Source organism: Acanthaster planci, linkage group LG13, assembly GCF_054643075.1.
Source record: "Acanthaster planci isolate LZ-2023a linkage group LG13, COTS_SCS, whole genome shotgun sequence".
In the NCBI taxonomy this organism is placed as follows: Eukaryota; Metazoa; Echinodermata; class Asteroidea; order Valvatida; family Acanthasteridae; genus Acanthaster; species Acanthaster planci.
Genome location: NC_141789.1, coordinates 15078556 through 15106521, shown reverse-complemented (window position 1 = coordinate 15106521; position 27966 = coordinate 15078556). Strand labels below are relative to the sequence as shown.

At 39.1% G+C, this 27966-nt stretch overlaps 2 protein-coding genes across 3 annotated transcripts in view; one reads left to right on the top strand and one right to left on the bottom strand.

Moving 5' to 3' along the window:
- The window catches only part of LOC147797032 (fucose mutarotase-like), a 33374-nt gene extending 11563 nt beyond the window's left edge, over positions 1–21811 (top strand). Inside the window, exons 2-6 of one of the 2 annotated variants that reach the window (XM_087144752.1) lie at positions 428–496; positions 1379–1449; positions 10595–10696; positions 13513–13586; positions 18190–21811. In XM_087144752.1, coding sequence (XP_087000878.1) covers positions 428–496; positions 1379–1449; positions 10595–10696; positions 13513–13586; positions 18190–18250 — 377 coding nt within the window. In that variant the 3' untranslated portion in view covers positions 18251–21811. Of the gene's footprint in view, positions 1–427; positions 497–1378; positions 1450–2738; positions 3878–10594; positions 10697–13512; positions 13587–18189 lie in introns of those variants that run through there. The other variant, XM_087144753.1, reaches the window with a different exon arrangement.
- Positions 21665–27950, bottom strand: stx18 (syntaxin 18). The gene is made up of 11 exons (XM_022224877.2): positions 27752–27950; positions 27067–27134; positions 25972–26087; positions 25444–25521; positions 25151–25217; positions 24486–24568; positions 24151–24227; positions 23668–23726; positions 23231–23300; positions 22839–22919; positions 21665–22588 (listed from the first exon to the last, which is right to left on the bottom strand). Exons 1-11 carry the CDS (start codon positions 27902–27904, stop codon positions 22496–22498), a joined length of 945 nt encoding a protein of 314 aa, XP_022080569.2. The 5' UTR covers positions 27905–27950; the 3' UTR covers positions 21665–22495.
- Positions 27951–27966: the final 16 nt, after the last annotated feature.

The following is a 27966-nucleotide window of genomic DNA, read 5'->3' as shown; positions in this document are numbered from 1 at the left end:
TCCTTATTCCTCCAACTTCAATTTGATTTGACACAATCCCAGGAATCGGTTGGGATTCTTTAAAATGTGTACATGTATGTAGTATCACAGAGCAAGGACACATGGTAGGCATTTACCGCATTCAGGGGACAAGTTCTTTTGTTAGGGAAATTTGAACCAAGTTGTGGGAACATCTCTGACAACGTTTTCGGTCCCCACAAAATAGGTGAAATGTCGAGTGTATGTCCCCACGACGACGGTGCGGAAGTGACTGTATGTGTGCACCTGTACATGTTCGTCACAAATCATGCTTAGTTGTCATGTTTCAGCAGGATTTATCGAGGGTAAACTAGAAATGCTTTCATTGTCACATTGTGAAGCATTTATGCCAGTAACTGCAAAATAGGTGATAGATCATGCGTTTTGGTTTTTCTTTTCTTTTCAATAGTTCTGGCTGATGCAAATTTTCCCTCAAGTTCAATCTGCGGTGCTGGACCAAAAGAAATAAGGGCAGATGGTATGTGGTAAACAGTCATTTTTTAAATTACGCCTTTTAACAAGCATTCTTATTTTGTTTATATCTGTTATCAGAACACATGTAGTAGAAAGCTGGCTCAGTTTTAGTACACGCGGTTAACACTGCTGTTGTTGTCAAGTACCCGCACTTGTTGAGTACCAATTTCACTGCCAAATATTGAACTGGCTATGAGGAAACCAAGCTGCAGACAACATGGGCATGGGAGGTAACTACAATAAGGGAAGATTATAAAGAAATGTAAGACTGCAGACACTCGCAGTTTTGCAAAAATTATGTTTTAAGGAGCAGAATACCTGAAAAGTACACAGCCAAGCACTCCCCAAGTACAGTATTCGTACATATGTCATGAAAAGTAAAATTTTATTAAACAGTGATGATCTGAAGCCATCATTTTATTTTGCAATCTTTCCTTTGTACATTTACGGTCCAGTGTCCATGTTCCACAGCACCACGATTTTATTCATTCTTAAAATTATGTAGGGAATGTAGTTTAATAAATTTTACATACAAATTAACTTGAATTAAAAAAAAACCTTGGAAATTGCTACTGCTATTGCCATGCTGTACCTTTCAATTTAAACTGTGCTTCACAGAGAAAGTAAAAGAACCTGCTTCATAGAAAAAGTTGAAAAAGAAAACTCCCCAGTTTTTGGAATGTTTATCGTGATTCTCTGGTATGGTATTAGTTATTCCATTTTGTAAATAATTACTGTATGTCTTGATTGCCAGGGTTTGGGGAAATTTGTATTCTATTTTGTGAAATCTGTTGGTGGGGTATTTCCTTCATTGTGAGGTGTCCTGTGTCTATGAGCTTTCCCTAAAAATGATAATGCTCCTGTTTTGATGGTTTCCTTTTTCCAGGTCATGGAATTCCAGAACTTTTGGAGGCAATTTTGCAGTTACTGCCCCTTGATGCATTTGTACCATCACCAGTAAGCAAATATAAATTAATAAAAATGAAAATAATTTTCTATATTTACCTTAAGATTTCTGGCTCTACATTTACACCTTTGGCAATTTGAAACTGAATTTAAATTGATTGCAAGTACTCTCCTAATCTGGGAATTGTTTGAAATATGGAAAAAATATGAATACCTCTTTAAGTTTCTGCTTCTCATACTGTATGAAGAGAAGAGAAATAAGGAAACTGTCATAATATAACTCTTCACTTAATTGAATTACCCTTCAGTTCTTAAAATGTAGACAGCAGTTTTTTAAATTTCTTGTTCCTCTATCCACTTGTTCATGAACGTTCGTTTTTTAAAGGGGGCATTTGTAGGGGCTCCAACTACCATGCCGATACAGTCAAATCTTGCAATGGTCCTCTTATCATGCGATTAAACAAATGTCTTGAGTACCTGTTCGATTTTGCATTCATTGTAGTTCCTTATCTTTGTAAATCTCACACAGTATTGTAAGAGTACTAAGAAATTGATGCGCCATGAAGAGATTGACTGCATGTGCTCCATGATAGAAGAACTTTTTAATTGAAGTAACTTATGCAATGATCACAAAAACTTACTAAACTGCACTTCCTGCATTATTAACAGGTAACATCAAATATTAAAAGACTCGAAAGAAAAGTAGAGAAGGCTTAGAATTACAATCGTGCAACCATTCAATTGGCCACGCTTATTTTAAAAGACGACCACCCCAGGGTCACTCAGCATGGTAGCAATTGTTCACAGCCCTTCGGAAAGTCTGTCTTTTTTCTCCTATATTCTATTTCTAGAAAGGGACTTCCTACTCTGTATTTTGTGTCTGTGTGTGTGGGGGGGGATTGAAGGAGACTAATCAACAGTGTTGGGCATTGATGTATCTTGCACTATTTATCAAACCCACAAAGTGGGCCTGACAAGGTACTTCTTTGTTATCTTTGTCCCTGCCAGCGCGTGGTCTCTTTGAGGCTCTATCTCAGCATTCTGAAAGAAATGTGCCTTAACCTCTCAAAAAAGAGGGTACTAACTGTGAAAAGTACACATGCATTACACTTGTACGTATTTAAAAGGTGAATGAACAGGACTGGAGTCATTTGGTGGGTTCGGTAGTTCCTCGGCTAAACTGAAACTCAGAAAGGTGAAAGTTTAGCGGTCATAAAGCGCTTGAATGAGTGCCTGAGTGGTTCCCCATTTACTGCGGGTAATTAGGTTTCAATTTGGCAGTGAGACCCCAAGTCCCTGACTGGCATTCACACAGTCCTACATGACTATTTCATATCCAGACCAGGAGTGAAGAGAACCGGGTGTTCTTCCTCATCACCTCTGGCCCACCCTGGTTACCCAGTAGGTATAAACTTAGCATCGGCGGTTCCGGGCAATTTCTTGTTGTCATCATGGTTCACTCCACACTGTCTCAGGGAGTTCAACCTGACTTTTTTGCCTGCCTTATACATTATAAATTGTCTGCCCCTGTCTGAACAGTCTCACAAGTGAGGCCCGTGCCAGTTACCCGCCCCCGTCCATTAACAAACCCTGGTTTTGTTTTCAACAAAGGAGTAATACGGCAACACTGGGAAGTATTGTAGGCCGGTCTAGCTCAAGAATTTTGAATGTGTTGAAGCTGATTAGTGTGAATATCAATTAAGCTATATAGAAGATAGCTGTAATAATCCAACTGGCTAGAAATTAAAGAATGAATAAGTGTTTAAATCTTTTCTGATATCTCAGTACCCGTAGCTTGAAACTGTTTTCCAAGTATTTCCAGTACTCTGCCTGGACAAGTATTTCCCAATATATCTAATATTGCGTAAAAATAAATGTTGTAGTACAATGACAAGTCTTTATGATAGTCATAGTCCTGGCTGCATCAAACTAGGCTCCGAGATTCCTGACAAGAGAAATGGGAAAGTATCACAGATGATCTGAGGGGAATTCAACAAAAGTGTAAAAATTGGGCACTTAAGTAAGGTGAAAAACACGGAAAATGACGAAAATGGATCCCAAGAAAAAATAAAGTGAATTTCAAAAAAAGGTTTTTCTGTCTAGAAGTAATAAACTTTTTTGATCATAAGAGTTACTAGTCTTTCATTTGGCATCAAAGTTATTTGAAGGTAAACCTGGCAAAATTGTGAAAATTAGACACAAAGTTAGCTTTAAAAAATGATCATTTTTCATAATTATCCTCTGTCGAAAAATTGCCGTTTTCCACTTCTTTGATTAATTTCCGGAGATCTTTCTTATCAGAAGCTATTATATATCATGATTTGATAGAATCTTGGCAATTTATTCACACACGAGGTCTTCAAGGGAAATGGGACAAATCCCTAACCGATATGGGTCATCTACTGGAATATTAGTTTTCTGGCCGACAATCATATGTTACACAAATTAAATGCACCCACAGTCTATGGGGACCGAACGTATGTGATACATACATGTACATGTTAATCAGAAGATAAAATATCATTTTGAACGTACCCATGTTAACAGAATTAATCCTTAACATCTTTCACAGATAAGTAAGGTCTACTTGAATTAAAATGGAATTATCTTTTGAACCTAAGTAATCAATGGTGGGCATACCCACAATTACAGACTCTGAATTCCAAGAGATAAACTTCTCTAATGTATGAGATTTTAAATGTACCCAGTTTTGATATAAAATGGGTACACAGATCCAAAACACCCCTAAACACGCACCCATCATAAGTGCATCTGTATTGGTTTTAGGGCATCATACGTGTACATGTACATCCATGGGTTCCAACTTTTTGAGGATTTCACTTGAAATGAAGTGCTAGGTCAGTGAGAGGAAGTCAATATTAATGATTAAGGGAGTCCAGCCTGATCAGTGTGGTTTGCAATTATCTGGTCTGGTATGTGACAAAGGAAATAGCTGCATATTTGTTAGCTCCTCCCCCTCTTTCTCCCCCCCCCCTCCATGAAAACCACGAGTCACTGGATGGGAGAACTTCATAGTGCTAGCAATAACTTTCCAATGACGTACTGCTGCACTGTCAGATATGTTAGTATCTTACATGTGTAGAGTAGCGTTGGAAATAGACAAGACATAATTATTGCACGTTTGTCCTGACCTCCCAGAGACTGGAATTTGTTCGTTTGAAAGTGGGACTTGCATGCTTGACATACCTGACGCTTTTGTCTGCAAACAGGTTTGTCACGTGATATTTTTATGGTGTCTATATTTAGACTTTGTTGTCCCATTGCGGCATGCTTACAGTCTAAAATTTGCCTTTCAGAGCTGCTTTGTGCAAAACTTATCTTAGTACCAAAAAAAAGTGAAAAGAGACTTGAAGAAAGCAGATTTTAAGTCAAAAAGTCACTTGACAGATTATTTGCTCTTAAGCAGCTTCATCAAAAGGACAATTTAAAGGTAGAATTGTAACAGTTTCAATCTCCAGAGGAGAGGAACGTGTTAGGAACTATTAAGATGACTGTGTCATCTGCCCGACTTGTCTCAAACACTTGTTTGTGCATGTTCATATATAAATAGGCTTTTAAAATTGCACCACTGTGATACAAAATCACCACCTATGTGGATCACCACTTGTGTCCTAAACAAGCCAGCCTGCTTCTTAAAACTCCAGAATTCCCTGCATACCAGTTGCTCCACATACTACCTTGTCTAAGTAATTACTTCCGATATACCCCCTTATTGCATTTAGTTATTGTCAAAAGGACTCTTTCCCTGTTTGATTGATGGCGTAATATGATCAATGTTGTTTCGTTTAGCAGGTGGTACAAAATATTCTGGGGTGGAATGACCTGGGTTTTTTTTTGGGGGGGGGGCCTGGAAGTTAAAATGGTCAAAGGCATCGCTGCTTATCACTTGGTGCCAACAGAAGGGGTAAATTATAAAGGGAGGGAAATTTATTTGAACAGTGGTTTGTATCAATATATGCGCATGTACAGGTGTAGTACTAAATATTTGGTGGGTATTTTTATGGCTGAGATCTGCTCCATCTAAAGTTGGAAAGTCAAACCTCAAATTAGTCCATCTAAGAAATGTTTCTAATGCATCATCCACCTCAATCCATCATTTGGACACAAGTCGAAGTGCCTTTTAAGTGTAAATGAAGTCACTGAATTATTTAGTATTTTCTGTATCTCTGTATCTGTCGATGAAGGAGGAGACTTGAGGAAGAGTCAGGGTTTGGAGAACATCTCTAACAACAAGCATGGGTCTTGCATTTTCTAAACAATTTGTACACGTAGAACAAATATAAGGTGTTTTACTGTTATTTACGTGTGCTGTGCTGATGAACCGCTTTCATGCGCGCTCATGTGACCTAGGATGACCTTGATCGGCCTTGTATCACGTTCACCCTCAAGTTCAGTCGTTGTTTATAGTTCGTTCATCTTTTGCTCCTGTAATTCAATCGGGATTGAGGAAACAGTTGAACACAAAACAAAACTGTGATCTTCTGCCACCTCTGCGTAGCCCATTCAGGAAACGAACTTCACACGCTAACATCTTTTATGAGAACATGCACAGTTTTTCTGTATCATGTGCATTAAAAAATGTGAGAAACTTTGAAGTTGAAGAAGATGGCAGTTAAATAGTGTAGCATAATGTTGTCCAGTTGTCCAATTTTGTATGTAACACCTATTTTCTTATATTTGTGATTTGTATTCATTGCATTTATTATTAAACTAGTTTGAGAACTGGTACATGTAGTCCAAATTCATTTTAATTCAATTTTTAATGATCAAACTTGCCTTTATCAGAAGAAGAAACATCATGCACGAAAGCTTTTATGATGTGATGGAAAGTTTGAAATCAGTACCCCTTATATTGTACCAGTAGCCTACATAGTACAGAGCGGACAAGAAAAGCCCAACCCACGTGTTGACCCCAACGGAATTCGAACCCAGGTCAACAAGAAGAGGGTAAGGTAATGGAATGTCACGCCACAACCTCATGCCTGATGTCTCAACTAAGACTGCCATTGGTTGGGATTCCTAATGGATGATGTCAAATGTTCTCACTGAGGCTCCCACTCTAAGAAGTTGGACTACAAAAGAAAATTTGGCAAGCCAGGTGGATGAATCCTTTATGTCAACCATGTACAGATTTAGGATTTAATTTGTGCCAAATCACCCTCTAAAATGATCAAGGTCACATAATGCAAAGTGACGGATTGGAATGTTGTAAAGATATTGACCATGCATTCTACTATATTGCCTACCTTTTGTACCTACCCTTATAGAATAGTCATGTAAATAACAGGGCTAGTTATTATTTTTATGTTAAATTGTTTTGCTTCCTCATCTTTTTATCTTTTAATGGCTAATTTGTCTCTTTTTCTCATGTTGGAAAATACACCCAGTTATTCTTGCATCATTTGGGAACAGGTGCCTAAACTTAAGACAATACGAAAAGGCATAGAGACCTGTTGAACATGTTCAACTCAGCATGGTTGAGGAGTGTGTTTTGATTCAGTTTTTAGTGGTTTTTATTGGCCTACAATGTAAGGTAAAATCTGAGGAAAACATCTAGGTGTGTTGCTGGTCTTCGTCAGAGCAAAATGCCCCAAATAGCATATTATAATCTTTTGTGTATTTATTGTGTGTTCCATCCAACTTTCTTAGTTTCCTTTGTTGACCTGGGGTGCGGGGAATACCAAAAAGTCTTTTGGACGTGAAAATTAGTAAAGATGCCTGAGGCTTTGGGAATTGGATGTCACCATATACCCTGCCACCCACACAGTGCTTGACAATAAATTAAAAACTTGCCATGCGCTATACAGAACCTTATTGTTCTCTTCCTACTGAATATAGTTGCAAGGAAAAGATTTTGCAAGTGTTCTTAAATGGCCTCTGCCCACGTGATTTTCTTTTGTGTATCTTTGGAGCCACTGCTCAAAATGGCTGAATTCCACTAATATTGTGAGCCCTTTATATTTGGCATTTCTTTTGTATCAGTACTATTATGGGTTGGGCATTGCTTGATGAGTCGGATGTTTTGAAGCCTTGACACTTTTTTATTCCTTGCCGCTTGAGCTGGCAGAAGTTATTTAAGAGAGTTCGAGTACTTTTGCTAAATTCTTGCTTCTAGTTCAGAATACTGTGCTCTAAACTATGCATCCACCTTTCTGTTAACAACTTGGGATAAGTGCACTAATATCCGTGCATAAGATGGTTGATTAAAGTCCTAATCATTTTATATGAGAGAAGATTTGCACTTTACAAAGATTTCTGTTTACAAAATAGTCGTGAACAAGTAATCAGTGAATAAGCTTGAACTTTGTCTCAAATGCTGTTGTGCAATCAGTTCAGCTGTTTTTGAGATTCAGGGAAATATTGGAAGATTTTTATTAAATAAAAATTTTCAAAATATAAAAATGCCAGGCAATTTGAGCTAATTGTACATGTAGAAAGAATTATACCAAACTGTTGTTCATGTTTGTCTTTCCAGATTCTGCCCTATGGACATTGTCAGGTACTTGTTATCACAAACTGAAACTGTTAATCTGCAGAAAACAAGCTTTTAAATATAGACAAAGACAACAGAGCAGACAAAGACATCAGTGCTGCACATCCCCCCTTACTTTTTCAATCTTGGGTTAACCCCCTCCACTTTGGGCAGGCCCTATAATAGCTGATGCCAGATGGTCTCATAAATGCCCCCCCCCCCTTAAAAAACATTTTGCCGTTTTTACGTTGCTGATGTTCTCTGATGTGGTTGGTATCCATGCAAATTTTATGTACACATGTACATGTACATGGCTGCTGTCAGAATATGACTACATGTACATGTTCCTGATTTGTGCATCGGTAAGAGGGGAGGTATTGTGTGATTACAGGATTTTTGATACATCTGTAAGAAAGAAGACAAGGTCAGGGTAAGGTCAAGGCTGCTAAGAAAAATGGGAAAGCTGGGGAGTATCCCTACTCTCTACCAGAATGGGTAGCAGGGCATCATGTATCATAACACTTTAAAAAAAATTGAAAGGAATTTTTCGTGCAGATTATTCTGAAGAGCTGTATATTATACGTGACCTTTGTACTAGGATTGTCAGTTTTGGAGGGACTTCACAATCGCAACTCCACACTGTTGTCTCTATTTACACTCCTCGTATTTGCAGTTTTAACTGCGCTTTGTACAACTTGGCATTTTGCCAGCTTGTGCACGAGACTGCCTGTGCCACAAGAGGACAGGTGGTTCCATTGATTGCTGGACCACGCCTTATGATCATACTCCACCATTTTTTTTATGAATGGAGAGAGAGAGGTGAAAAAAACGTCCAATCATTTGTGCTCCATCTGCATTCAGCTTATGCTAGATCTCATCTCGCCCCCCTCCGTATTTGAGATGTGACCTCCAGTTTGTTAAAAGCAGACATCATAACTGTGTTGGTGTCGCCAGTTGCTAACCACCAAAGATATTTGTCCGGAAGCCATGGTGTTAGCACGCCCCTTCAAACTAAAGTTCCCTAGGGTGATTTATTCATGGGTTTGCTTTTTGCAGACAGTTAATCGTTCAATGGATAAATGATAGGGGGATTGTATAAGGGGCTCTGGATAAATACCATTTGTCCACAGCTCTGTGTAATTGGGTCTTGGGAGTCAGTGTTGCCCCTATTATTAAAACGGAAGTGATTTCGTGTTTTTTATGTCCTGCACTTGTAGAGTTTTAACCATGGTCGATTAATTAGTCATGAAAAGAAGGCTGTGTTACCCAGCTATACAATGAGAAGGTCTGTGATGACGTGCAAAGGGAGGGGGGTGTCAGTCTAAAAATGAAAGTACCCTACTGTCTCTTTCCTAGTCTTTTATGTTGGGCACTTTGTAAACAGAGAGGAATGATGTTCAAAGAGGACAGCGCCCAGGGAAAGTAAAAGTTTACTTAGAGGGTTTACACATTGTTGCTGTATGAATAAATCCACCCATCTGGCTTCTCAGCTCACCTCAAGGCAGTTTATCCAATCTCTTTCTTTTTTTTAACTGATTGCACAAAGATTTCTCAAGTAGAGAACCCATATAATTGACTGTGCTTTGTTGTAGAGATCACAAAAAACAAAAGGGTCTAGTGTTTAATTTTTCTTTTTCTTTCTCCACTGTCAGTGTGTGTGTCAGTCTGTGTCACGGGGTATTGGCTGAAGTCCTATATGTGTACATGCACCGCCCAACAGCCATGGTTACAGTAACAATATTTGACATTCCTTGATTCTCTGCCTATAGCATTTTCGTTTTGTTCACTCGAGGATTTGTGCTTCCACATGATTTTTCAGTTTTTCCTGCTCTTGCCAGTTGTGAATAAGTGAGATATCAGGGAAAGCTAAAGGAACCGTGATGGTTGCATTGTTCAGAATATGATAGATAATAAAAAAAATACTTGACAGGTTGTTTTTTATTGCATGTTCATTTTTTGCTCCTTGTAAAAAAGGTTTCAAAAGCTTTTGCTGTGTTTTGACACTATTCCAAAGCTGCATTGTTGCCACCTGCATTTACTGGTATGTACATGTGGGTCAGGCAGGTATATGTATGTAGCCTAACACCCCCATTTCATTTTTTTTAACAAAGAGTTTTCCCCTGACCTTAAATAATATAACAAGAAAAATAACCCACGTGGTGGGAATTTGTTTTTTCTTTGTTTGTTTGTTTGTTTGTTTGTTTTGTATTTCCCTTCACCATGGTAGTGTGAGTGCCTTGTGAGAGTTTCTTGTTTATTTCCTAGCTCAGCAAGTCTGTTGAGTTTTACTTATTTTCTATAATGAGCAGACAATGTTTTGGCAAACCTTTTAGGAGGCAAATGTACCTGCACATAAATAACAACACATGTAACTTCTTGTTTTCTTATGGAATCCCCTGATCCCCCCCCCCAAAAAAAATTGCACTCAGTTGGAAAATGTATTTCTATTGGAAAACAGTGATACATATATGCAATATGTGGATAATTAAGTGTATGCGTGTACACTGTAAATTAGCATGATTTACAACAAACTCCAAGCACAAGTCACTGTAAATGTAGAATGTTTAACAAGGGGAATTGATCTTTTCTGAAAGTTAGCATCTTTAATTTTCAGAAAGATCTCTCACGCGTTCCTAGGAATCCATGGTTTGGGAAAGTCATTTGTCTATTGAATTTCTTATGTCTGTCTATTGAAACTCACAGGCTATGGTAATGGAGCTGGTTGAGGAACATAAGAAAGAAAAGCTACCAACACCAGTGTGGGATAAATTCCAAGCACTCCTGGATGCAGCAGAAGGCAAAACGGTAAGCCAAACATTTCTGTAACTCTGCATAAGTTAGGCATGTTCCTGCATGAGTGTTCTTTTGAAATGACGATCGATTCACCTTCTTTGTTGTAAAAAAGCTTTCAAGTATGTAGATCGGTTGATTCATCATATTTGCTTGAAATGATTTCTCTTGTTGCATTCCAGACAGAATCAGTTGTAGCCTATGCAGATACTTTGTGATGTCATTATGTTCTCTAAAAATGGCTTTCCTGTGTGCATCCATTTTTATTACAAGGATTAGGGAAATTTTTACGTGCATAATTGACATTCTTGAGCTTGTTTCGAAGTGACTTAACAGAAGAAGTTATATTCTTCCCCGATTAGGACTGGCTCAGTAGGCCTGCTGTTTGGCAATGTTAAGTCAGTTTGAAAAGTACTTAATAAAACATTAGAAAATGTGTTCATTATAGCAAGTTCTTAGAAACATGGATCATGCATTGCTGATGGCATACAAGATGTTGAGACATGGACAGTCATGGAAGAACCATTGCATGATGCCTTTCTACCAAATATTGAAACAAAATGGCATCCCAAACACGTAACACTTGCGTACATTACTGGAGTTTTGCATCATACATAACTACAAAAACATGTACGAGCTGTCTATCAAGTATGCATGTCAGACTTTGCCCTCATTCATTTAATTATTTCAATCATAATGAAAAGTCTTTGTATCATTTCATTGTTGTCTTACCCATGTGTTGACTCTTAAAATATGTGTCCAACTGTGACTTTGCCACATTTGGCAACTTCCTGGTGAATTCTTACCTACAGGTACAATATGAATCTAATATCAAGTCAGGTGCTGAATGAACCCTCACTTCCTGGCAAATTAACCCCCAATTGATGCCTTCTGCTCAAGTAGAAGTGCACAGACACCACAAACATATTTGTGGTCACTGGGTTGCCAGTTACAAAAATGAGAATTCCTCACCACTTAAAACTGGCACCATGGCCTATTATCGTGCCCAGTGTACTTTTATTAAAGTTTATTTTGCCATATATGGAATATGAGTGACGGATATAGTGTGATGTTCTACATGTGGGTGGGTTTACAAGCATGTGGAAAGTTTGCTTTGAGGGCAAAAGATACACCGGATGAACTTGTTTAACAATGACAGTTAACCATTCAACCTGTAATGCAAGGTTTTGCATTGATATCACACATGCAGTCAGCATTTTAAAAAAATGATTGGGATGTGTCTATAATGTGTTCAAAGCCTTGTTACATTTGACATTTCTGGGAAGAATGTCTGTTGCACCTGCCAAATTGAGACCTATTGGTTTGTTTGACTTGGCATATTGCCAAGGATGTATTGGAGCTAGATGCACAGGTGGCATAATTCTCAGTCAATCTTGTGCAGCTTTGTGGCAAGGTCTACTCATGCAATGTAAATCCCCTCATAAGGTATTATTTATTGTGGAAGTTGGAGACCTGGGCCGACATTTTGGTGTCGCAGTTTTGGGCTATGCATTGTGTTGCCTCAATAAATCTCAAACCTGAAACACTGTTTTGGGGCATGTACTGACTGAAATGAGACTGCTATTACATGTCATGCCAGTGCATTAGTTTTGGTAGCCTGCACTTGGAAATCACAGCTGAACTCATTTGCTGCAGGCTCTGGCTGTTTGTATTATAGAACTGTCCCTTGATTTTCACTGGTTTGATTCATCTGTGGATATCTTTGTAAACAGACAGGTACTGTATGTTAAAGCAGATGCACCTTCAAAATGGCAATAGTCCAACAACTTTGGCAATTGTCCAAGGACGCATCCTACTGTAAATGAAAAGAAAGGCTGCATTCTAAGCATATTTGTCAGTCAGCCATTTACATGTACATTCATTGCTGTTAATAGGTTCAATGATCGTGATAACTTGTGCCTTGTTACTTGTCTACCCTACATGTACACTTTAAAAATTGCATGGAAAGTTTACTACATACACGTAGTTTGTGGTGTTTTGTGGTGTCAGTTTGTATAATATCAAGTATTTGTCTCAGTAATATCAGCTTCAAAACCTTTGGTGAATAGGATGAAATTCTTCCATTAACGGTTACAACTTCCTGCCAAGTGGAATTTGCATATGCGGGATGAGTTCCCGGGCGATTTTCAGTTTGCAAAATTCTTTAAAAATTCATAACTTCATTTACTGGACACTTACACCTACATGTATGACTGTCTGGTGGCTACTCTAATCTGACAGGCACCTCCATTGACACCTGAGTATTGCATCCTGGCCTGTTGCCCAGTAAAGAGAGCCCGAATCGTGCGTGTTGCATAATTCCTTTGTTCCCGAAATTAGCCCCGTGCATTGCCGAATGACAGTGGTGTTTTTTCAAATGCAGCCAGAAAAAGGGTGCAGCAGTACTGTATCGCTCATCGCTGGAGTGCTGGAGCACTTTTGTCCCCACTGATAATCTGCGGGTGCTGAGCGCCCGCAAACAATGATATACTGTTTCAAAACAATGATGTATTACCTCCGCTAATGCCAGCTGAAAAATGATGGCAATTCCCAGCAGCTCGGTCTTTTGTTTCGAGTACGGTCTTTTGTTACAAGGCCCAGGTCCTTTTTCTGATTTTGGGACCCGGCTATGCATACAAACCCAAGGTACCTGGTACTGGGAACCCCAGCAACAAGTGGTTGATATACATTTTTTGTAATACTGAAAACACAACTTAAAAAGACAGGGACACAGGGCCAGAGCTTGGGAAATGAATGTTTTTTTGCAATGTTTTTCACATGTGATTGTTGCATCATGCCAACAATATGGTCAGAATGCTTTCCTATTACAGGTCAAAATAGAGCAGATTGAGAGGTTTGCATTCTATGAGAGAGCCAAAAAAGCTTTTGCTGTTGTGGCAACAGGGTAAGTGATGATTTAGTTTCCATGGTGAATACCTCACTTAAATGTTGGGGAAAAAATAAACAAAGATACAAAGCAATAAAATTTCTTCTAAATCTGTGTCTGGCATTTTTGTCTAAGTTAAAAGTACATATCGCATGTAATGTACATGTAATTATGGGAAAGCAGTGGACCATGAGGAATTTTTAAACCCATGCTCCAACGGAACATAAATTCTATATTTGCAGGTTGTGGTTTTTGGGTTGGTTTGTCCATTTGTGTGTGCCACAGTCAGGTTTGTTTATTGGTGAATAAAAACGATCATGTGAAATGTGGTTGCAAGTAACTTTCAATTCATGCCTACATACGTGTATATTTGTTAATAGCTACATGTATGTGTACTTAAAGGCTGCGGGCTAGACCTTCTTATGCTCTATGAAACAAAATTGCTTTGTGACAGACAATTTGTATTGTATGTATATTGTACATGGATGGATTCCCCTGCCCCCCCCCCCCACACACACATCATTACAGGGTTGCTGAGGGTTTTTGAATTACATTTCTGAAGAAAATTATTGGGGATATCATGACCCTTTTTTTCCCATGAACCAACAGAGGGGCAGATTTACTTGTCATTTCTCTTTAAAAACACCCCCTTCAAGAGAAAATTGGAGTGGGAAAAATATTATTTTAATAAATTTCTGCTGAAACACAAAATTGCAAGTAAGTACTTGTATGAAACAAATGCCAAAAATGACAAAGTAATAGTGGTCCCCCAAGACATTTTGAAAGGGTACTAACTAACCCTAATAGTCCTCAGTCTTTATTTCTGGCGTGGACTACGTGTATGAAGTTTTTGGTGGCAAGAGAGTTCAGGAAAGTGTGCTGCAAAAGTAGGTCACCTGAAACAAGACTTACCAAATATTGGTCCTTGTAACTCATCCATGCTGGAATTGATAAGGATAGATCAAGCAGCCAAACAATCCGATACTTAATATTTTGGGTCGAATAGGGGTCAAAGACCTCACTAGTTACTCATTTAGGGCAGTAGTGGCCTATGAATTGACCCTGTATGACCCTAAGCTGGATGTGGGACAAGCAGATAGCAGCGTTGAATCTGACAGTAGTCACTTGTGGTTTTCCCGCACCCCCCTCCAAAATAAGGGCAACCTGACTGATCGAGTAACCATATCTGCATACAGTGGATGGACACATGCATTATATGCAAATTACAATACAAGGAAAGTCTGCAAGTATGCCACACTTGGCTATTACAAGCACTTGTCGAAATTCCTTGGGGGAAGGGATATCTTAGGCAGAAACATATCAACAGAAGTTATGGCAAAATCAGATTTTCTGTGAAGTGGGTTCAAAGCAGTCCTGGTTGACAAGAAGTGTTGTTTTTCCTGGCGGTTGCTAATCTAGGACCAGGATCCATGTCATTCCAAAATTGGCCTCCCCTCAAGCATTAACAGTTCTCGTGGTGAGAGGTTGAACTGTAGTCTAGGACTAATAATACATGAGTGGCAGCCTTTTAAACTTGTGAGGAATGATAGAATTTGACAGGAAGTAGGTGGGTATTGTTAATCGGGTCCCACAGGAACAATTGCTGGTATTTTGGCCAAAAACAGGTTGTTTATAAGTGATACTCTCAAATCCAATAAACATGTCAAATCGCTCACCAAATCCCCCGAGTGACACGCTTATTATAGAGTCAGTTCACAAAATTGAAAACATTTTTATAAAGTCAGTGGATGTTAGTCAACAATAGCAGGACTGGAGGACCTCTTAACTCTGTCACCCTCTTGAGGTGAGCACTCATCAACAGCACAATAACAAGACCCTGGAATTCCAGGGATTTTTCCAATTGTTAGGAGAGGGGGTCGAGGAGTTCAGAAGGATGACGTACCAAAATGCCTAGATTTATTTGGCTCATTGTTTGAAATTTAGACTTGAAAAAATAATTGAAATCAGGAACTGTCATTTAGAGGTGGACAGACCTAGGTTTGGCTCAAACGAGATGAGCTGGCGAGGGGGTTAATAGGTGTCTGAAGGATAAAGAAAGGGAATTTGAACTCTGTAACCCCAGAAAAAATATGCCAGTGAAAGGGTAGTTGACTCACAGGTGACTGTTCCGTACTTCTGTTGGTAAAAATGCAAAAAATTCTTTAATAAGACATCATTTCTTGGATTCTTGAATTCCTTATTTTCCCAAATGCTCAGGTTTTAACAATCAAAATCCAGGCAGTAGCCTGGTTGTAGTATTGTTCATACGTGTAAGGACGGTTGAAAAATTAGAAAGATTAATAAGTTTATCTGTTTACAGGCCTGTTGCATGACCAGAGACTGGGGGGGGGGTTCGTCAAACCCAAAAGTGGAACTTTTGTCACTGTGAATACATATTTTTTTTACAAAGGCCTATCGTAATGTGTTTTTGAATAAGTTGCATTTTTCTCGTGAACCGAAGGATGCATTTATAAAGACTTGTATACTTCATCAGTTTTCAATGTTCACGGCGTGTCGTGTATGAATTCACTCATCACCCAGCGCCCTCAATCAGGCGCTGGGTGATGAGTGAATGATATGAACATTATTATTCAAAATCTCAGAAAATCCCACAAAAAATTGCAAGCATTCTATAAAATTGATAAATTCTAGTAAATAATTATTACCTCCACTCACTAACTAAATATTGAAAAAAGTATATATTTTGGAACGCATTTGAAACTTAAAAGAGTTCATTTTGCACTTCGGAAAAAAAATTGAAAAATCAGGCCAAAATAAAATTTCATCGGAACTTTGTGATTGATATATGAAATCGACATTTATGAATCCGAATATTTGGAGTTTGATTAAAGTTAACCTTTCGTGAGATTGGAGGTAAAATATTGCTCAATACACAGTCGTTAGAAGTGAACAGAGGCACATCCAGGCATCTAGTGACTGATTTCATTCTTCATATTTTTCCGTATAAGCCGCCCGGAGTTATAACCCGCAGGGAAATTTTCAGCATGAGAATCAACGTGTAAGCCGCGGATTGTATTCTGAAAGTAATTTTATATTAGAAATATGTGTATATTTCGATATATTTATAAAAACACCACCGACAAGCGGAACTCGGAAGCGAGCGGGGCGGGGGGAGGGGAGGTTTCGTTCCCCCCAAACCAAACCCCCCCACCCCTGGTTTATTACTATTATTCTGCAAAGTGCCTGTATAGAAAACACTCTAAGAGAAATGGGAAAGGGTTTTAGTACAGGTAATTATAAAAGTGCAATTTACAGTGCAGTCCCAAATATAAGAAGGTACGTTAGACAACTGAACTGCAGATATGTACAATCCAGTGCCAAAGCAAGCAAAAATAAAGTCAGCTTAATTGACACCACCAGCTTTATCCTGAAACTAGTTCCCTGTTCTTCCCCACACCCAGTCCCTTGGCTTTGATTAAACCTTTCATAGAAATGCCTGCAGTACATTGCAGAAACAAAGTGTGTTGGCACTGATGTTTGGTCTAGCAGTAGAATTATAGCTAATCCCCCATCTCCCAACTCCACCCTTCGTGTCATGCTATGGACACAGATTTCCCCAAAAGATATACTCTTGGAAAATGTTAAAGTTTAAGAGCATCCTTAATTGGAAATAAAGAGAGTAACACCTGCCATTGCAGCTACATGTGGTCTAATGCCTAATGGCATCACTTTCATATTTTCTCTTTCCGTTTTCATGGGAGGGTTGTTTGTATCAGAGCTTCTACACGTTAAGAACTACAGTGGAACGCCGCTATAACGAACAAGATGGGGTCCATGCTAAATGTTCGGTACAACAGAACGTTTCCTTGCCATGTTGAATTAGCGCCCTCTCTTGTCAAACCAAAGTGCACCCTCTTGTGATACCTTGGTTCGCTGTTTTCGTGATGTTTTGCCGTTGCATTCAAGTTTAAGGTTTCTAGAAATGTATCTGTTAATTATTTATTTTTTTTATTTAAACTTGAGTCAAAAAATTGATATCAAGTTTATCCTAAAAGTTGTGAAACTACCACTCAGGATTGATCTCAGATGCATGCTGTAGTGAATTTCGATTGATAAGTGTATCAGCAGGGCCCGCTTTAGCCTATTGTTAGTGCAATGCCACTGTGCGCATATGTGCGGGTTTCTTCTGCACCCGATCATGTACTGTGGAGTCGTAAAACCAGTGTCTATTCAATACCTTTGACAACTCGTGGCTTTCCCTTCTAATCCTTAGGGAAGTGGTGGCCACTTGTCATTTTCCAACATAAAAAAACACTGTTTTATCATGTTGACGTTCGGGAATTACAAACGGTAGTTCGGTATGGCAGTGTTCGGTATAGCGGTGTTCGGTACAGCGGCGTTTGGTATAGCGGCGTTCCACTATAAATGGTTGCAAATTAGCACTTTTTTTACAGTCTCCTTAGTAACTGTACTTTTTCCAGGCATTCTTTGGTATCCCATTTAAACTTTGTTTTCTTTGTATAGTGCTTTGATCTCGTTGAATATGCTACATGTACATGTACTTTTGTTAATTTTTAAAATAAAGACCATTCTTCTGTAATTTTGTTTTCCGAGAGGCCTCCTGAAAGGATTGAAATAATTGCATTTCATCTCTCAACAGTGAGAAGGCATTGTATGGCAACCTCATCCTGAAGAAAGGAGTGATATCCTCCGGTCAGTAGCCTTTGACCTCTGCTGTGGTTGCACATTGACAGCATTTCTTATAGCCGTCCAGTCAAGATGCAGAGGGAAGTCATATTATTTGGGTGGTCTTGAATTGATCAGTACAATATATACTGATAGGAGCTTCTTGTTGAGGGCAATTGGCAATACCTTGCTGCTCCGTCTTATTTGAGAGTACTAACAGTAACCAATTCAATCAAGACACATATTTTGCATGTTCATTTTAACTGGTTGTTTTAAAATAGTTCCAGTTTATTTGCCAGGTGACAAAAAGTGGTCCTTGAAGTTGAACTAAAATTCATAAAATTGAGAAAAATGAAATGTGTCGTCGATACACAGCTGTACCTTACATGTAGGTGTATTTGATCTTCAGTGTACAATGTAGACTTATATTGCACTTCCTGAATGTGAATGGTGAGGTCATTTGTGTTAAAGAGCAGGACATCCTACATTTATAACTTCCGAGTCAAATAGTACCAGCATCCAATATTGCACTTTGTAAAAGTCACATTTCATGCTTGAATTCAAAAGTATTGTAATTCCTTTGAAACCTGAGAAGTACTGCTCGACTTCCCTGTCTGCTGCTAAGAACTTTCCTTTTCTAAAATTGTAAAACCAGCAATGTTTCAAACTCTAGCTTCTTACCCATATGTATGCACAGTGTACCCCACTCAAATGCCCTTTGTTAAACTCTATTGCAGATCCCTTCCTTTACTCACATTTAATCCCATTTAGTTTCTGTGATTTTGATTTACAAATGCATGCGTCGTGAAACTGTTGTAGTCTATCTCCAAACATTACTTAGCGAATATCATCCATCGAGAACTCCTCGTCCAGGCAACAGAGATCTTCCCTCTCCATATCTAGTTTTTACTAATCCATATGGTCAGCGTGCCTTCCAATTCCCTGTACCTGAACAACCTGCCTTAACACATCAAAAACTGTCCCAACCCAGGACAATTTAAACTTGAACTTAAAACTGTTCACTCTCTTTTATAGTGCACAGTCTTAATTGTATTATGCACTATTTAAGAAGTTTTGGTCACTATTTTTATATTATGGGTTTTGCCCTTACCCAACGTATATATAGATATTTATAAACACTGTATACTCAGTGTTTGTCTGATATGAGAGCTTGCAAAAAATTCACAAGCGTACTCGGGTGGGACTCGAACCCACAACCTCCTGCTTACTAGTGCAGATGTTTTAACCACTCGATCACCGAACTTGCCAAGTAAGCTTGTGGATTTTTCACAAGCTCTTGGACAAGCACTGAGTAGGCCTATACAGTGTTTATAAACATATACATGTATATACATTGGTTAAGGGCAAACCCCGTAATATAAATTAACATCTCCTCAACGCAAAGAGGTCCCATCAGTTCCTGTTCCATATGACTGTCTTGATTCAAACTATTGACTACCATGATAACTTTAGTGTCTTCTTATGTTTGCTTATTTGAAAGCTAGAGTTGAATGGCCTTGCGAGTAATGCTTACCCACCTGTTTTTATTACTTTTAGACTGGGCCCAACCCTGCCAATTATTAGCTAGAGAGAGATCAGCATTAATTGTAGTAGATTTCAGGGAGGTGTGGTTGGGGTATATTGGCCCAGTGGTCTGCTCCCATTATATGATTTCCCATTTCTTACGTGCCCTGCAGGCAAAAAGTCTCTGTGTGTGCTGTTTGCCTAGTAATAGTATACGACTATTTGTGATCCCCGACAATATGGTTTAGATCATCTGAAATCACTTAAAAGACAAGTAGCAGTGTGTTTCACCTGTGAGATTGCGCAGGAGGAAGGCGGTGGTTTTGTTTCAAGTTCTTAAAGGTGTCCTCTTACTGCAACCAGGTAAAAAAAAGAGAAAAGAACAGCCTAATTGTATCACTCTGTCCAATCCAACTGTCCCACTGAGAGGTGATAAAGACACCTTTCAGCGGCAAGTTAGGGTCTTGTGTGTTAAGTACCACTGCCGGAGGGTCTAGTGGTAAGGTGTAAGCCCTTCCCCTCTCTGAAGGCCCTACCCCTTTTTTGTCCCAGAGACCTGCTGGATAGGTCGCAGCAAGAGGTTGAGATCAGGTTGTCAGAACTTGGTCGAAGGTTGCTTTGGGGTGAGGCTAGCCCCTAATCTTTGAATAATTATGACCCTGTCTGGCGGTCCAGCTGTCACCGTACATCTGTGGAGATTGTGGTCGGGACAGTAACACGCCCTCCCCTCCTGTGGGGAAAATAGAGCGTGTGAAACGTTGCCAATGTCTTCATAAAACAAAACACATTTACTGCACAATCTCTCCATTCTTCCCAAGAATTCAGTCTTTGGATTAAGTCTCGTCATAATAGAAGGAAACCCGACAATGATTGGTCACAGTGGGTAATGTTTACAGTGCCCATTGGGGGGTACAAGGGTCCCTTGTATAGAGGCCAAGATCAGGTTAAATGCTGTTTGAACATCATGCTGTCTCCCCCTCAAGTTAAATCTGTAGTAGGAACGAAAGGGGCCTCCAGCATTAAGAATTATCCAAGTTGGCATTGTGTTACTGATCCACAAGTGGGTTGGCTGTTGCTGGATTTGTGATACCTCAAACCCTCCTCTCCCCCTTCTTTGACACAGATTCAAAGAAAATTCATCAGGTAACGGGATTTGAGAGTAGCAAGAAAATGGGTCGTATTGTTTTAAACACGAGTTACACATCAGTGTGTGATGTGGATTTTAATCCTCATGATAGGAATTCCTGGTAAAGAGATCAAATTTACTAATGCTTTTCCCAGACTGCCCTTTTTGATTTTATTTTTTGGGGTGGGATTTTCAGGAAACTATCAGTACATGCGCTTTCGCTTCATGTTGTGGTCAACAACTTCTTGGAATGCTCCCTTTTACCAGATAGTGGCATTTTATGGTAATTCAGTGGCAGCTACAGATCTACATGTATTTAGGTCACCAGATATACTCATGTGCATGGGGGAGGAGGCAGACTTTGCAAAGTGAATGTGGTTTAATTCATGTAATAATTGGAGGTCAGAGTTTCAGTATTCAAATGTGCTTTTATAGTGTGGTAGTTATTTCTAAATCCATTAGTGCAAATACTGTTGAGGTACATTGTAACTTACGATATACTATACTTGATGGTTATCCAAGATTTGGAACCAAAATTTGTGAAACAAAATGTAACTTGGTATGTGGAGAGGTTATTAGATTCAATCAACATCATGGTCTGTTGATTTTGTCGTATATTGATGTGCTAATACCAAATTAAGTAAGCAATAATTCTTTGTTAACACAGGGAGGCTGATGACTGAGGGATTCAAGAATACTAATGGATCGTAACACCAATCAAAAGAAAATACTAAAATTAACAGACTTTATATGGTTAAACTCCATCTAGATTTGAGAACAAATCTGGCAACAAATGTAGTTTGATAACAAGCATTGAGCAAAATGATATTTTGATCAAGATTTATTCAGCAAGCTTTAATTAAATATCATTTTGATATGTTTTATACATGATGAAGGCATACATTGTATATTTGATCCCAATAAAGAAACTCTATTTTTTAATGAACTTGTCTTTGTAGTCTTTCTTGAAACTCTTAGATCCTGTGTCTAAAAACCATCCCCAAATGAGTCGATGTGAAAAACCACGAAGCTATTCTTAAAGGTTCTCATCACATGTTCAAAAGTAAAGGATTTATGCTCCTCTTCATCCTCAAGTAAAGGTTGTCTTCATAGAACAATTCCAGTTTTCTTTACTCAAATAAAAAGTGATAATTTACCACAAGCAAACTTTTATTAGCAGTATGTGGGCTTAAATCAGCACAGGTGGAAAGACTATTTACAAAATGGCATTTAAGACATTTGTAATCTTTTAAGGGCCATCAGAGACCACTTGGTGGTTTTCTCGCCCCTTCTCCCAGAATCTCCCCTGAAACAGGAAGTCGGAACAACAAATTGGAACAACATCTGTCTGATGTGAGTAGCCACGGAATTCCGTCTAATCTGGTCAAAATGGTTTACGAATTTGCATTTGGCACCCTTTCAAGGTAAAGACTGGGTTTTTCTTAGATTCGTGGATGTTTGTCTCACCTCACAGTCAATCCGTTGACAGCTTTGTGTCATGAAGTCTGGCAGCAAGGAATTACGTCCCATGTTGTCAAGCTTTGAATTTGTTGAAAATAATGTAAGAAATTCAGCTGGTAGCCCGTTGTTGGTGAGCACGCGTGTTCGTACGTGTGGGAAATTTCTGCGTTCAACTGTACCAATCCAAGAACAGCAGAGAGAACGAGCACATGACCAAGAAGAAGAGAATCCAAACTCGGAAGCCAGCATTATTCTTGATTGCCTGAAAAGAGAAGGGTAGAGAAGGACGGTGGACCCCAAAAAAGCTCATCCATGTTGGAGAAGCAACAACAAATGCATGCAGAATACAATTTCCAGTTTTAACCAAAAGAGGGCGCTCTTTTAAACTTACAGGCTCAAATAGTGCAAGCAATGGAGAGACAAAAAAAGTACTTTTCAGCGGTGTTTTTCAGATTCATTGCGGTTTTTGGTATGGTTTCCTTTTTTCTAATATTTGCAAAGTGCAGACCTACCTCCCTGATATCTTCATTTCCTTCTTTGATGTTCTCTGTTGTCGCGACAACCGTATCAGCAATCCTGTCAATGTCGGCTTCCTGAAACGGAGAGAGACGCATCAATGGACAGAAAAGGAAACATAAGAAATCAGATCACAAGATTTCTGAAATTACTGGGTTTGTTTTGTCCAAGGTTTTGTGTAATGTCTGTAGAGCCCACATTATGAATCCAATCCCTTTGTTCAAGCTACCTTGGCTCGGGTCCCAAGTGGTCAAGTTCCTTGGTCAAGTCATTAAGTTTCTAAATCCATGTTCCTCATCAATAGCCATTCTTCCTTCATTTCCTCACTTTCAGTTTCCATGTTTTTCTTTTTTTTTGTCAACATTACGCTAGTTAACTGTCATCTCACCTGTTGTAAGACCTTGTCTGTAAAAATCTCCTGCAGCTTAGTGATTTCAACCACCTTCCCTTCGATCTGCCTGCAATGAAATTATATAATCCCAGTGAGTTGTCTACATGTAGTTACAAGCAGGTTTAGGCATGTAATGCGTATTAATGAATATCACTCTGGCAGATGGAAAAACCATGTACCCTATCACTCTGATTGCGATTAATTAGGAGAGGCATACATGTAATTTTCCTGGCAATGGAGGCTCCGTTTTGTTGGAAACTGAATTTCGCCGCTTCTCAAATGACTATAAAATACATGCACTGTGGTTGCATTGCTACCAACAGAATAACCGCTCCCCGCCAGCATGGCTCTTTTCAACTGATGAGAGGGTGGTTTTGCTTAAGGTAGATAAGGAGGATCCACCTGCTACCTTGTCAAATTAATGACTGTCTCACCTGACTTCATCCACCAAGCAATTCATCTCATTAAATAACCTCTTGTTCTCTTGCTCAAACTGAAATCACAGAAAACAACACAATAACAGAAAATCAAATGTACAACGGAAGGTACAAAATGTAAACAACTGCTTCTGGAACAGACTTCACCACCATTTAGGAATCGACTTAGAATAGGTACAAATTATATTGTCTGCTCTATAGAGGGGGCTGTTGCCATTTCACAGATAACCGAAAGTTGTGAACTAAGAAAGTTCAGAATTAGCAGAGTTGTACAAAAATGGCAACTACACCCCTCAAAATGGCATGTGGAAGAATGCCTCGGAAATATCTAAAAAACATTTAAATGAGTCAATTTAATTCATAAGGAATGAGACAGATATTTACTCTTCTTGCTTTTTGATCCAAACGTTAATAATCTTCTTTATTGAAGAGCACCTCATCACAAATTGGACAACAGAAAAGGAGGCAAAGATGCCTTACCATTTGTACTTCCTCTGGAGAAAATTCCTCCTCCTCTCCTTCCTGATTGGTCAGTTCCAAGTCAGGTGATCCAGGGTCTGAAAGAATTCATAGAAGTTTGTGTACAATCACAGAGGCGCTGATTACACTGTAGTTAAATGTCAACTGTAAATTAACAAGTTTATCCGACAATGGTAATTGTTGGTGCTTGAAACTCTGAGTCTGAAGCTGGAAGAGAAAAACGCAAGCTAATTCTCTTGAAATTCCTCACAAAAAACCAACGACTTGAAAACCCAGAAATTGCATTGGGGTGAGATTCAAACCCAGGTTACCAGGTAAGTACAATTCACACTGACCTTGTGTCGGTTTGGCTGGAGTACTGGTGGCTGGCGGATGCAGACTGTTGGCAAGAGCAGGTTGATTGGGCTGAAGTCTAGAACTGAACAAAGCAAAGCACAGAAATGTCTCTAGGCAGCAAACTAACATTAAGATGTGGTTGAGTGTAGGCCTGTGCTGGGTACTCTGGAAACCGATAATGACAAAAAAACAGGTACCAGGTTCCAAAAATGCCCCAAAATGCACACCTCTAGTTGAGTGACAAGCATTCCATGGCATGCTCGTCTCATTGTGTCAAGGATATCAGACTCATGACATTCAAATGAACTGTTTGGAATGACTGGCATACTTGTAGGTACAAACAGCTGAGAGTAAGGGCAGTGACCAATGTTCACCACCATGAGCCAAGAAAAGAACCACGTGACTTCAAAGTATTCAACATGGCTGTACGCATGACTATGGAGTTACCATGTTACATACAGTGGCCTAAAAGAGACATCACAGATATGACTTGCTCATTTGGTTGGAAAAAGGCATAAATACCAGAGAACATGGCCAATCATGTGGACATGATCTAATGTGTAACTTTGAATATGCCTGTTACAGGTTCTCTTAACCTATGTCTGCTTGAATCAATGTTTTTGCTGGGTAAAATCATGTGCAAATCAGAATAACGAAAACTTACATTCGTTTTTTTTCAACTACTCTCTTAACACGAACCGCTCTCTGCTCGCTGTATAGCTTACAAACAGCTGAAAATAGATGAAGAAAGCCCCAGTTAAGTTTGTTTTCCTCAGTTAGTCTTTATCCATCAGTATTTTGTCGGACTTTTTCAATGCTTAACTTCCTGGTACAGATTTGTTTCAGGTACAAGATGAAATTCTGAAATGTAATGAAAGGTAATTTTTCCTGATTTACATCAGAGACGGTGCTCAATGTTGCTTCCACTGAAAAAAAAAATCGAAGGAAGAGACTTGCCTTTAAGATAGTCTTGCAGCAATTCAAAGACAGCTTCCCTGTGTGATCGAACCTGGGCTGACACGGTCTGCTTGAGCACTAAAATTGGGTACAGGAAAACAACGCTTACAACTGGGTAATTAAAGCTTACCTTGCCGATACAACAGTGAATGTTTTAAATAGTGCAATAAAGGAATCACATTAAGTTTTTGAATGACCCAAAGTGCAAAACTTGTGCCATGATCCCTGATGGTATGGTAAGTTCCAGTTTCTTAATCTCTGACAAGCTCTTGAAAAGCAACCGACAAAAGCCAATAAAAAACAATCATACATCTGAGTGTTTACTTGCACCCAAGAATGAGTTCCAGTAATTCTACTATTAGCTCATAATACTTACCCCCCCAAAAGCTGACATGTTTATTTCCCAACAATGGGTGAGATAACTGAGCTGGCAGCAATTCAAAATCAGCCAACTCTTTGTATGCAGTAATCACACATGTGAGAAAGTACTTGGCTACAACACAAGCTGCCCAACCAATGGTGACCAACCTTCTTCTTTGAACATCCTGATAGTCTCAGAGCAGGTTCTCATGAATTGTTGGGCATCAGTGTCAATCTGATCCCTCTCAGCATCTGTCATGCCGCTGGTGTCTGAAATTAAGTGACTAAAACAGGGGAGAGAAGAAAGACAAATGGAACAGTAACAGGTCACATCATCAAGAAACATCAATACAGTGTCATGCAACTGAAAAAGCACCATCGATGTGGATTACAAACAATGCTCAAAGGAAATGCTGTAATTAGAAGAGAAGAGTGTGTATTATAAATTCTATTAACTTTTAATTGGCAAACTGAAAGATAACTGTAGCTTTTCTCACTTAAGACAGTCAGTGCCATCATCAGTAGAACCCTACATGTACATACACATGTATACAATGTTTTTGCAATAAAGAGAAGAGTTCATTATTCCAGAATGGATGAATGAAATTTTTCCAATCAGCAAGAAAGAATCAGTCTGGTTGGCAGTTCCTTGGTTCGCCTGCAGAGAAATGTCGCTTTGGCTGTGTCTACACCTCATGTCTAGAGCTATGTCTGAGTGGGTCTTTGCCGACTGCCAGCAACAAGTGGGCACAGGCTGACAACAGCCCTAATAAGCATGTCTCAGAAACAGGCTTTGCTGGCTTGCCTGTCTGTCACGTTATTGTACACACAAGTAGCACATCCAACAATAGAGCCTATTCACGTGGAGGCCTTTTTTTTTTATCTTATTCCCCAAATCTGTTTTATGTATTGGAAAGTGTCGATTAGGATGGCACCAGACTGTTTTATAATTTTCATGCATTCCAAGCCTCCCTTTCAGTAATTTTCAGAATCTGGCAAGGAACAATTCTGTATGTTCAATCATGAATATGAAATTATTTATCAGAGTAGACAGATGCAAATTTGTCATGAAAATTTGTCATTTTATTTCTTCATTTGTACCCTCAACATTCAAAAATGAAGATATAACCTTGCTTTCAAATTCAATATGACCAGTCCCATGAATAAAGTCTGTGGCAGTAATGTGGAGATTCATCACTGATGGTGTGCTTGTGCCGCCTGTTCATGGACAGACATTATTCTATGGTGTCTCAGTGCTCCTACCTGGCTGCATTGATGTAGTCCTTACGATGCTGTAACAGAAAGTCTTTCAGCTTACTGATGTTGTTGGCCTGAAACCAGGTAAGAATTCAACACAGGGAGACAAAGTTGAAATCATCAGATAATTTATAATTCAAAATGTACATGATGTAAATTTCAAAATCCAACTTCCAGTTTTTTCATTGGTCCAGGTTACTTGGAAAGCAAACCTACATGTACATTCTTCTGTGAAACTCTCACTTCATAAACCGGTATCTTGAGCATCTAAAAAGCTTAAGTCTCTACTTTTTGTACATTTGCAGAAGGCGGAACTTTATTCCTAGAACATGATTATGCTTGTATAAACTAAACTACGCATGAAACTACACAACATATGAGTTTGTTGGCGTATCAGTCGGTTGGCGTACGAGTTGGTCGATGTACGAGTTGGTAGGTGTACATGTTCACTGTTATTGGCATGCGTGCGAGTGGATCAGTGTACGAGTTGGCATGTGTACGGAGTTGAGCAGCATTCCCTATTTTTATGTATAATAAGATCATATTCCACTGTGCACGCTCTAAACTTTAATTATACAATAAATTTAATCAAGGGTCCAAATCTACGCTACGGTACGTTGTCCATGATGTGAAGTCGTACTGGCCTAGTGCCAACGTGGAACTTCGCCATGACGTGGTAACAGTTACTCACCACATCTCTCGCCCTGGTTGCAAATTCGGTCTTATTTTTGGCATGGCTCAAAATTGAGCTGTTTCCTGCCTCCTTTCCACCAACGAGGCCTTTATTTCTCGTCCGAACAGTCTTTACAGAAGCTTTAAAGAGAGATGTGATATCAGATGCCATGATTTTGGTCTGCCTGCTGTGCTGCTGCTTTGCAAAACAAATGCATTGCGCCCTCTTTCGTT